Genomic DNA, 11674 nt, shown 5'->3' with positions numbered 1-11674 from the left:
ATGTTCAGCTTTGTCTTGCTTATTGCTGTCTGCTTGTACAACGAAATGCAAGAGCATTTCAGCGTACATAACAATTCTGGAATTCATAGGGAAATACACTTTTTAAATTGTTATGTAAGGGGAATAATGGTGGGGGCGTGGTGGTGGTCGTGTTAAGATAAATGAACTATATGATAATATTCTGTTTAAGTGAATGCTCACTTGTGTTCCTGCCCGATGATAAGCAGCAACTCTGTCAGGTCCCTTCTAAGAACTTCTGGTGAAATACCAGTGATAATTACTGGGTTCTTTTTCTCAAGGCCTGCTATTCTGGGGGAAGGAGGGAGGAGAGGGATGACCAGCTCCAGCAGCCCTGTAATTTACTGCTGCAAGAAGAATGGCGTAACTCTTGGTTTAAGGAGTTCCTCACCTTCTCTCTCTAAACATACTGTGCTCCTAGTTTTGATAAAGAAAACTTCTCCTTTGGTGTTTTTAATTTCTATAGCTGCTGAGTTCCTGATGATTTTAATTGGGAAAATCCAAATTTCAGAAATACCGTACTACAGTTAATGGTTATCTTAACACTTGGCTTCAAGAGTAGGTGAAGTCTTTGAGCTTCCATGGTGGGGAACTAGCTGCTGGTGGAAATTTTGCGGGTTGATATTTTTGTTTGGCTTTTTTTCTCTAGTAAAATCATGGACCTGTTTACCACTTCCACAGTTTGATATTAATTAAATCCTGACCCTCCTGCTTTTGTGACATTCACATTATGGAGCTGGAAGTACTTTTAAATTACATAGTGCTACATGAAGCTAAGGGTTTCTGAGGCTAATGTAGCCTCTGACAGCTCCAGTATGCTTGAAAGAGGCAGTCAGTGCCAATGCTATCCACTTTGTCCTGTGAACTCTGTCTTAAGTTGGCTTATATTCAAATTGCTTTACATTTCTGGTGGTTTTCTTTTCAGGCACATTTTGAGGGGTGAGCAGGAGGTACCAGACTCGATGATTTTCCATCGAAATGTCGGAAAAGTCAGGCCAGAGTACAAAAGCAAAGGATGGAAAAACGAAGTATGCAACACTCAGTCTGTTTAATACTTACAAGGGAAAGTCACTTGAAACTCAGAAAACCACAGGTGAGTAAACTGACTTTCCTTTTGCATTCTGTTCCATCGTTACTGTAGTACTAATTAAGAGTGCAAAGTATATAAGCACTTAACCAGAGCAACGTTTTTGAACTGCTTGGTATGACAGTTAAGTGGAAGAATTCTGGAAAGCAATCTCTCTGCTTAGCTGTGAACAAGAGTATAAGTTCAGGGAGGCAGCATTTGCAGTCTAGTAGGAAGTACAACGTAGGTAAATAAAACCTGTTTTATAGCTGCAGTCTCCCTTTGTTATCAGTATGTGACTTGCCATTCCCCAGCTGTGCTTTTTACCGTATTTCATAAAACATTTGTGGTACTGGAGGTGTTTGATTAAGAAGGCAGCAAGGCTCGCTTTCAGCTCAGATGCTCGGTCTGGTTTGCAGACAAACAGTGGGTGAAACTTAAACTGATGTTTCAAATAAGGCCACTGTGGGCCCTGCTTGTGACTGATTGCATTGAGAACTAAGCGGGGAAATGACACACTGAAGTCTTTGAATTTTATTTGACATGCTTGTGTAAATTGGGGGGTGGAAGAGGGGAAGCATGTTCAAACTGTGTTAAAGTTTGTTGCAGTATTATTTTTAAAGGTTGAAACTGAGATGTTTGTAATGCTACAACATGCCTCAGGTAGTACTTTGTACTTGTTCACCTGGGGTGGTTGGTAGGTTGAATGTCCCGTGAGGTGCATTGGCTTCATGTTGCCTTTTCATACACGTGGGCTGCAGTAAATGCAATTTGTAGGAATGTTTTTGCAAGAGCAGCGTCTGCCAACTGAAACTGACAGCAAAAAAGAAATAGGTTGGACCCCTGCGGGTATTCCTGGACTCATCAAGGTACATTAAACCCCAGATGGAGCAAGAGAATGATGCTTGACAACTTATTAAAGGGTATTAAGACATCAGCACCGTATTTTAAAGGGCTCCTCTAGCTTTCTGTCACTGAGCATCGTGTGTAAAAGTGGGGCCACATATCCTTTTTAACCTCTGGAGTAGGCTAACCATAGTGACTCGCTATGCAAAAAGTACTCAAGTTCTCCCAAACCAAGTATTTATAGTTCATATTTTAATTAGATTCTGAAGAATTTTGAGCTCCTAATTCTTAAACTCTTAAGTTTTCAGAGTTTCTTGCAAAACTCAGAAACATTGTTGATTCATGCAGCTTTGAATGAACGCTACCTGCTAAACAGCATTGCTAACTTGTGCTTTCTGTTTTGGCACGCAGTTGCTGCACGCCATGGATTACAGAGTCTTGGAAAAGTTGCTATCTCGAGGAGGATGCCTCCCCCAGCAAACCTCCCCAGTCTCAAAGCAGAGAACAAAGGCAATGACCCTAATGTGAACATTGTGCCTAAAGATGGCACAGGATGGGCTTCAAAACAAGAACAGCATGAAGAGGAAAAGTAAGTGACCAGTGAGATCAGGGTTGTTGTGCTGTGCCATTTCTCTCGAGTTTTCCCAAAACAGGGGGTGGGCAGAAATTGGCTGGACTTGACTGTATTCAAGAGAGCTACCAGAGAGGAAATGGAACCACTATTGATTTTTGTGAGGAAGAATCTTGATATTAGGGGGATAGTTCAAAAAAAAAAAAAATCCTCCCTCTCAAGTTGAAAGCAGTATGCTTATAAATTTCACATGAGGGGATGAATGTCCTTCAGCCACCTGACACAGCTACTTTTGTGTAAGTTCTGGTGGCTGCTTGAAGGAAATACTGTAGCATGTTTTTGTAGGATCTGTGTAATTGCCTTAAAAGTCCACTGAAGCTCCAGGAGGAAACCCTAGGTACACAGCAAAGTTAAATAATAACTTGCAAGCCCCTGAGAGCATGCAAAAATCTGTTTAATTTAGTGTGATTGTGCTAATGTATGGCAGAGAAAGTTCAAAAATTCTTAGTTTGTATCCATTTGTTTGAATCTGCTCTAGTTTCCTAATGGTTCTGAATATTTACACTTCTGACTAGTATGCCATAAATTCTTCAGATATAGAAAACTTTTCTATCTTAAACTTTACACTGTTGTTTCACACTGCTCCATTATGTGATATAAACAAAATAGAAGTGATGAAGTTGATGCGCTACTGTATACCTTGGATAATATAATTTCCCACACTCAGTACAGTTTCATCTACTAAATATGTTTCACACTTGCAAAGGAAGTCAGCTAAAGAAAATAGACTAAAACTTTTCAATAATCTATGTAGAAGGTCTTAGAAAGCAATTTTTTTTGCTGTGTAAACCTAAAATAGAATGTGATCCTCACTACAAAAGTAGAAGTGAGTTTTAAGTGTTTATTTGACATAACTTGTTCTGAAAAACACTTGAATATGAGGTATTCAATATACGGAGGTTTTCTCTCCCTCCTCGCTGTCCCTTTTTCTCCCTGTATGTTTTCCTATATTTAAATGTGAGGTTTTGACATCTCTGAAAAGCTCTTAGGCATCAGGAGTATACTGTTGTGTTTTACTTCTTTTTAAGCTTATGAAATTAAAAATTTACAGTTTTCTGCCCAGGGTTTTGTATGGTACTTAAACAACATCTTCCTGTACTTCAAGGTCACTTAGGCTTTCCCTAGTTCAATCTGTGTTGAGCCAGTGGCTTGTCTGACTAAAACACTTTTATCTGCCTCTTTGTCTTTTCCCATAGCCTCCTGCGTTAGAAATAGATTGCAGTAGTTGATGTTGCATTTAAAAATAAATAAATAGCTGTTCCTTATCTGCAACTGGAAGGTGTTTGCCTTTGTATTTGCATATACATTATTCTGATAAAGGCCTCGAAGACCGCACGTACAAGTAAAACTAGTTGGAGGAGGAACTTGTTCCCAGGAACAGTATGCCCGGGCCACAAGTAAATTCTCCTAAATTCAGACCATCTAATGCATTTGCTTGTCTTCAGACTATTTTTGTAACTGCTGCTGTATTTCTCCAGTATTTGAACATGCTTATAAATGCTGCAGTTCACATGTAAAGTGTTTTGGTATTCCTCTCACAAGCATTGTGGATAAAGGTAGTATCTCGGTATCAGCTTGCTTTAGTTTAATTCTCTTCCTCTTCTATCACTCTTGGAGTTCACACAAGTTGTTGCCTGTGATTACGAAATTTTACTTTGCTTTCCCAAGTTGTCACTTTCTATGGATATTGCCGCAGTCCTTTTTTCCTGGGTAGTGCAGCCTGTTGCGTATTGATTTGATGAATTCCACTAGCACCAAGCTGAATTCCCTTACTAGATGGTGCACCTATAGGACAGTGTTTGGATAACTCAAATTCTAAATGGGCTCGGCAGTGAAACAGTAGAACTGCAAGAAATAAATTCTTAATAGTCTTGTTCCTCATTTGGCTTCTGTGTGACGAAGTACAACCACTAAATTTGAACTTCCCCAGTCTGTTTAGAAAACATGCAGCTGTGAGAAAATATAACTAAGTGGAAACAGAAAAGATGAGAATTGTTTTCTAAATTCTGGTAGTCTGTGGAAACAAATCAAAATTGCATTGTTACCCTGGTGAGAAGCCAATGCATTTCTCCCCAGTAGTGATTTTGATTTGGGCTGATAGCTGCAGAAGCCAAATGGAACTGACTTCTCAGTGTCTGTCCTCAGAAATTTGGGATTCCTTTAGAATCTATTTAAAGCATTTACAGTTGTTTGTTGTAAGTTAATTGATGCAGTGCTGCACCAGTTACCTCTTTATTGGTATAATAAAGTGATTTTAGACTACTGGATTAGCCCTGTAATGGCTGCTTTATCAAAAATTACTACTAATAGGCTGGAGGTCTTGACTTGTAGGTACTACTGCTTTGGAGTGTGAAGTTATGTGAAATATGCACATTACAGAAATAGCTATTCTTGATAGAAGTTAAACAACATGACTGACTCTCTAGTCTAGAAAGATCTTGAAGAATATGCCTGTTTTTTATTCTGGACCAAGTGAGTGCTTATGTCTGCCTCTTCATTGTTAAGATGATGACACTGTGGCTTGGTTCTTAATAGATTTAAACTTCTGGACTCCAGTTCATAGTACCCATAATTTTTTTTTCATGATGTCTTTAACTTTCCTTATCAGTTCCTTTTACTTTGTAGTTTCAGAAATATAATTGCCACCTTCCTCTCAGTTCATGGTGGTCTTTAAGCACTTTCCTCTAAAACCTGAGGCGAGAGAAGGTTATTCCAAATTATTCCCGTCAATGCTTGTAGATTGATTGTTTTTGTAGATTGATTGTCCAATCCACTATTTCAAAAGTTATAATTCTATTCATGCCTGATTGCGTTTTCTGCCCAGTCATTTTCATTCATTCATCTCCACTTGGAAAATCTACTCTTGAAAGAATTAGCTGATTTATTCCAATTTTTAACTGTTACTCTAACAACTCCTTTTGTACAAGAAAATGCTTTTCCTGCAGAAAAGTAGTTACTGGCTCTTCAGCTGCATAGCTACGTCATTTCATTCACTTGTTTGCACTCGTAATTCTGATGATCTTATTGTGTGTTTACCTCTTGGATTCACAAGTGCTTTTCCTCTGATTCCAGGCAGCCAGACGTGCCACAGACACAGCCAAAACCTGCTGTTCCTGCTCCTCCAGAAGCAGCTCCTGTTGCCAAATCATGGGCCAACACCAAACCAGGTGGACAAGATGGTAAGTGATGTTCGAGGTGGAGGGGTTCTTGACAGGCCTAGCAGGCTGTGAATGCTGCTGTGAGAGACCCCCAGACTCAGAAGCTGTGTGAGTCTTGAGCAGTCCAGCTGGGGCTACGAATGCTGTGGAAGCAGCTTTCTGGCCAGAAGATTAGCTGGTCTGCTGTTGTTCAAGTGAGCTCCAGCCTGAGTTAGGTCTGACTGTCTTTTAAAGGGCTGGTATAGTCACCCCTTCTGGATTGAGGAGGAAATGATGGTGATGGCATAAGATCTTGAACATGGCTGTGGTGAGGAGGGAAAATCTCAGTCAGTAGTTACTGTGCATACAATTTTGGCGTGGGAAGGAGAACCATAAGCGGTTAGCAGTCATTCTAATCATGGTTTTGAATCATTTTGTGCAAAATGTGTGTAGTCTTGCTCCTGTTTAAATGTTTGCTTTAACAGTACTGTTCTGTTTGTTTTGTAGATTATTTGTAATTTTATTTTCAGAGTGATAGCGTTCAAGTAGGGTTGTTTTTTTTTTTCCTGGGAAATGCATCAAAGGTGTGGTTTGGGGATCTTTTAAACATAGTTATATGAAATGATGGAGGAGTATTTCCATTAGTGTGAATCTTAGCTTGAGTGTTTTCATTGCAGATGTAAGATCAGAGCTCAATCTTCAGCAGGTTTTTAAAAATTGCTTATGGAATAAGAGATTAGTTAGAATTCCTGTGTCTGCATTATGAAAAATAACCTGCAGTGTTTTGTTTCTTAAATTTGAGACTTGCAAGCTTTCTGTGGTTGTAAAATAGAATTTTGTCTTCCGAGTTGAAGCAAGCTCTCTTCTGTATAGAGATCTTAGAATAGTAAATTGCATGGAGGTAACTGCTGAGCCGTTATTTGGAGTTTAACATTGCATATCTAATGATTCTGCCTTTTTTTGCAGTAAGCATTAGAAGCGACAATTCTAGATTCTCTGCTTCTTGTTCTCCTCTCTAATGTTGAGCATTTCCTTTGTCAGATACGGGAACTCTCTTCCTTTAAGCTTTTACAATTCTGTAGAATTAAAAAAAAAAAAAAAATTGACACTGATGCAAAGTGATCTGCATACCAGCCTTTCTATGTAAGCTGATAAGATCACCTCTGACACAGAAAATGGTGATTCGTCTCAGTGGCTTCAAAATGCATTTAGCTAATTATTTCGTAGTTGCCATGGCAGCCTGTGTGCCAAGCCCAGATGGCACCCTCATTTCATTCAATTAATGCAGTAGTGGGCTTGCTGTTTCACAAAGAAATGCAGAATGTGCATTGGCATCAGCGGCTTGCTCTCCTCCCCGGTTTGAAATTCAGTATATACCTGTGGTGCTCATGCTTTCCTCTTCTGCAGTTGGCTGGTGATGCTTGTCATCTTTCCAGATGCTTTGTACACATTCCAGGAGTCATACAGCCACCTGGCTCATGGGCTTGTAAGGCTCCAAGTGGGGCAAGACTAAAACCTTCTCTGATGATGGTTGTGGCCAGGGAGAAAGGAAAGGCTTCTAAAGTGTCATGGCAGCATGTATTTTTCCGCTCATGCATTGGCTAAAAGTTGGGGTTAATTGCTACCATAACCTTTGAATTCTTTAACTTCTTTCTGAACTATCTGGCTGTTTCAGGTTGATAGCTTAAGCGCTGTCAAGCTGATCACTGAAGACACTATTATTCTGTGATAAAAACATTGTTGCTGTCATGATGTAGAGCTGAGCAGAAAGCATTTTTCAAGATTCGCAAAACTCATAACTGTTGCATGCCACAGGACCTCTGAAGAGGCTCCCTTAACTTTCTGAAGAGGAAGACAGTCTGTATTTGTCTTTCCTACCATGTGCAAATTCCACTTCCGAGTTACAATGTCAAGGGTTTTGGCAATCAAAGAATGCTACAGATGTGATACTTTCAAGTCCTGGACAAGTACTTATTATTAGAACGGTGATTAGTCGTAAGGGCTTTGCAACAACATAGTTACCTGTTCTAGGGTTGACTATAGTTGTAGAATAAAACAAGGGAAACCTTTGGCCAAAACAAGTGTTAACAGAGCTGAGGAACTTCAGGTAGTTCATGTGTTAAATCTTGTTCCGTTGTCCATTATTGCCCTCTGGTGCTTCTGGATCTTTCTCGGCCACAACAGGTGTGATAATTGCCCTAATAAGTTTAACAGCTTCGGTAGCAAACATGAATGAAAGGATTGCTTTTGGTTTGTGTGAATTATGTTACCAGTAAATTAATGTGGGCTTGAAGTTCATTTCTTAAGGATGATTGGGCTTTTATTTTTATGACTTTCTCAACTGTTTTGACTACAGAAAGTTGTGACTTTGAATATCTTTACTGTGTAGGTCCAGCTATTCAAGTAAATAGTTATTTCCAGCAAGAGTTTCCCAGTCTGCCGGCAGCTGGGGATCAGGAAAAGTCAGGCAAAGACAAAGATGCATCTGAAGAGCTCCACGGATCAGGACCCAACCTGCGACCACAGAGTAAGTATATAGCACAAATTTTTGTGAAATTGCAGGGGTTTGTGTGGCACTTGTTGATTACAAGATTGCTTGTGCCCTGTACAAATGAAATGGATGAATTGATTGTTTTAATCAACACGCTCCTACTCTGACGACCTTTGGAGCTTTCTTCTGCTTTACTGTGTTCCTGATGTGTGGAAAATAGGGTATTTAATCCTATCCTGCAGTTCCCCAACCTAGTCAGTACTTCTCGGACTCTGAGGAGCATTTGTTAGTTGTACAATACTGGCATTTTCTTCCTTCCAGCTGCTGGATATCACAACAGCTAAACATATGTGTTTAAAGAACTCTCCTAATATTAAATAATTCTATAATTCATCATTGGGATTATCTCAAAACGGCTGGTACTCGTAAGAGTAGCCTGAGAAATCCTGAATAGGAAGTTTAATCTACAGGATACCAAGGAGTGGACTGTGATTTGAAAGACATTTGGGGGTTTAGATCTAGTGAAAACATCCCTACAGTGCTAGTTTTACGTGTCTCGGTGAAGAAATGGGTATTGCTTCCTCAGATCCTTTTAATGGGCAGCATTTGAGATTGCGCTTGTTTGCAGTGAAAGCCAGGATTCCTTTCTTCCTTAAAAGTTTGTTTTGGATAAGGTTGGAGGGACTAGGGATTCTCTCCTGCACCATAGGTGACACTGTCTTGTGCCAGTGATGGGCAAGATGTGCTCTGCTTTTAGAGGGCTTGGCCTCTCAGGGGAATCCTTCACTCCTGCCTGTGTTACAGGCCTCGGTTTTCCTTGATTTGTCAGGTCCTGCAGACTTGAGGCCACAGGCTTGTTCAGGCCCTCACTTGATTTTGAAGTTGAGAATAAGTTGACAAGAAATTGGAGAGATGTCCCACACCAAATTAGGAAGATAGCTGCACATGTCCGTGCCAGCCTCCTGCAGGCAGTTACACTTTTGGTCAGCACTGTAGATGCTATATTAAGCCCTTCTTGCAGATCTGACAGCAGAAAGCTGCACGAACTTGGCGAGTACGGCCCCTTTAGCAGCTGTGCTCCGCAGCAAAACGTAAGTGGGCCAGCTGTAATGGATACTCAGGAGCATAGCTGAACACTGCGTAAAGGGTTTGTGCCCCTAAAGGAACATTATTTACAGAGCGTGTCTTACCTACCTGTGCTTGTAGGGAGAAAATCCTCAAAGAATGGACTGCCTGCCACAGGTTATTAAAATAGGTTATTAAAATCCTTTACTTTTCCTGGACTTTATTTCCTAGACATTTACACCCGGAGGTGCAGCCCTCATCACTTGTATTCCATCCTTATCAGACATGGATACAAGCCAGACCCTGGATACCTGTCTTCACTTAGAAAGATAATGAGCAGGTTTACATCGTTTTGAGCTGCCTGAGATTTTCACGGTAGCCTTTGCTGCTTGAGAAGCTTCATCTGGTCCTTGACAGCATCTTCACACTGAGTCAACAGTGGCCCACTTACCACAGCTAAATCTGTTTTCTCTCCTGTGCTCTTACCAGTATCCTTCCTCAGTTGCATTGTGTTTTGGAAGATAGAGTAGGACAACTAGAGCAGTCTATAAATTTAACTCTTACCCTTCAGGAACGCAGCTGGATGTAGGGCTGAAGAGGATTAGAAAACAGCCTGTGTTTTCTCAAGTGATCGTTGCTGCTTCAGTACCAAATATGAACGTGTGTTTGCACAGAACACTGTGCCACTGAAAACAGGGTAGGGAGAAAATATTTTTCATCATGCCCATCTGTAAATTTGTAATATAAAGTCTCTTCTTGTTTTTTTCTCCTACTGATTCTGTCCATGCAGATGCTACTAGTTGGAGAGAAGGTGGTAATAAGAGCAACTCAACCAGTTCTCCAACTGATCAAGAAGCTAAGACTCTTGGACAGGAAGATGGTAATGCTACTCCAGCAGAACAAAATGATGGCCAAAAGGCAACAGAGAAGAGGGATGTGCGGTTACCACAGGTCCCTCAGCCCAAACTGAATGGCCAGCAACAACCTCCTATCTCATCTCAGTACAGAGCAATGATGCCACCTTATGTAAGTGATGGTTACATGAAAAGTTTTTAAGCAGCAAGGATTGATTATTGGCTAGTGGGATTCCCTTATGCCCCTTTCTCCTCCATCAATGGAACACTTAGTAGTTCTGCTAGAAGGGTGGGATTGCAACCAGCTCCTCAGAGGATGTGGCTTCCTGTTGCTGCTCCTGCTAAACTGAGTTTGAACTTGCCTGGAGTTGATTAACACTTACAGTCACTCCACCGTGGTGACTTGAAGTCACACACTTGTGATACTAAGCACACTGCCTTGCTTCACTTCCGTTGCGATTCCTTTGATCTCAGTATGCTTGATGCAGTGATACTTTTTAATGAATGGCTCTTGTTTTTAAACCTTTCTTAGATGTTTAATCAGTACCCCAGAATGGCATATCCTCCTTCCATACAAGGTCCAACAAGGTTTCCCAATTCTGATCTCAGCAGGTGAGAAACCTTACAAGTGCTGTTTTTGTGTGGGTATGAACACTGTTAGTGAGTTGGGAAGGAGGGGGGTTGGAATTTGCACTGACTGTCTTGATTACGGACTGCATAAGAACTGCCACTGGTTAGTCTCACAAGGTTAGATTGTGTGGAGCAGTGCCATGGAGATACCTGTTTGACAGCTCCACTGCAAAACTTGGGGGAATTCTGCACTGTACAGGTTTTTTGGACTGGAAAGAGCAGAAGTCACTTGAGGGCACCTATGAAACTTCAGCCAGTATTTTGCCTGTAAAAGGATTCTTCTGCTGTTATAATGAAAGCAGTTAATTCCTGGTTCTCAGTTCTGCTGCTTTCCAATTAAAGTAGAACTGTAATGCATTGTAAAATTAGTTTTCCTCCTTTTCACGCATTTCTCCACAGCCGAGGATGGCTCTGCACATGCATGGGGAAATAGGGGATGTTATAGACAGTAGCATCTTTGACAGATGATCTGTGGTTGGTATCAGGAACAGGAGAGAACAGCTGAGCGGGGTGACTGGGAGAACTTCAGTATAGGAGTCGGTACAGAACTGTTGACAGTGGAGAAGTGTGAAAAGTACAACTGAATATAGCTGAGGTGGATGAATTGGTGTTAAGAAGGGTGCCAGATCTCTGCACTGTGTTGATTGAAAGCTACAAGGCATGTGGCTTTCTGCAGTCAAGGCTATCGCATCTAATCTTTCTCCTCTATAAAGAATCATCCAGTGGTGTAGCAGTGATTATTTGAGCTTCAGTAGTTGCACATGTGAATGATAGTTCGTGTTTATACTGTATTTGAGAGAACAGTAGTGTATGCTTCAAGTCACTGTCATACAAGTTGACCTTTTATCTAGTCATTTTGTGGATAAATAGTGACAGTGGCCTTTGTTTCTCTTTTTTTTTTTTTTTTTTTTTTAGGGGGCCAAGGGGAAGGGGACC

At 40.8% G+C, this 11674-nt stretch overlaps 1 protein-coding gene across 1 annotated transcript in view; it reads left to right on the top strand.

The window, feature by feature from the left end:
* Window positions 1–996: 996 nt before the first annotated feature.
* The window catches only part of PRRC2C (proline-rich coiled-coil 2C), a gene marked incomplete at its 3' end in the record, with an annotated part of 54021 nt that continues 43343 nt past the window's right edge, over window positions 997–11674 (top strand). The window contains exons 1-6 of the mRNA XM_010136265.1: window positions 997–1111; window positions 2342–2519; window positions 5634–5740; window positions 8094–8225; window positions 10045–10280; window positions 10641–10720. Coding sequence (XP_010134567.1) covers window positions 997–1111; window positions 2342–2519; window positions 5634–5740; window positions 8094–8225; window positions 10045–10280; window positions 10641–10720 — 848 coding nt within the window. The remainder of the gene's footprint in view (window positions 1112–2341; window positions 2520–5633; window positions 5741–8093; window positions 8226–10044; window positions 10281–10640; window positions 10721–11674) is intronic.

This window comes from Buceros rhinoceros, unplaced genomic scaffold (genome assembly GCF_000710305.1).
Source record: "Buceros rhinoceros silvestris isolate BGI_N320 unplaced genomic scaffold, ASM71030v1 scaffold4185, whole genome shotgun sequence".
NCBI classification, from domain to species: domain Eukaryota; kingdom Metazoa; phylum Chordata; class Aves; order Bucerotiformes; family Bucerotidae; genus Buceros; species Buceros rhinoceros.
Note: the sequence above shows the minus strand (reverse complement) of the source record. Positions and strands in the feature narration are given on the sequence as shown.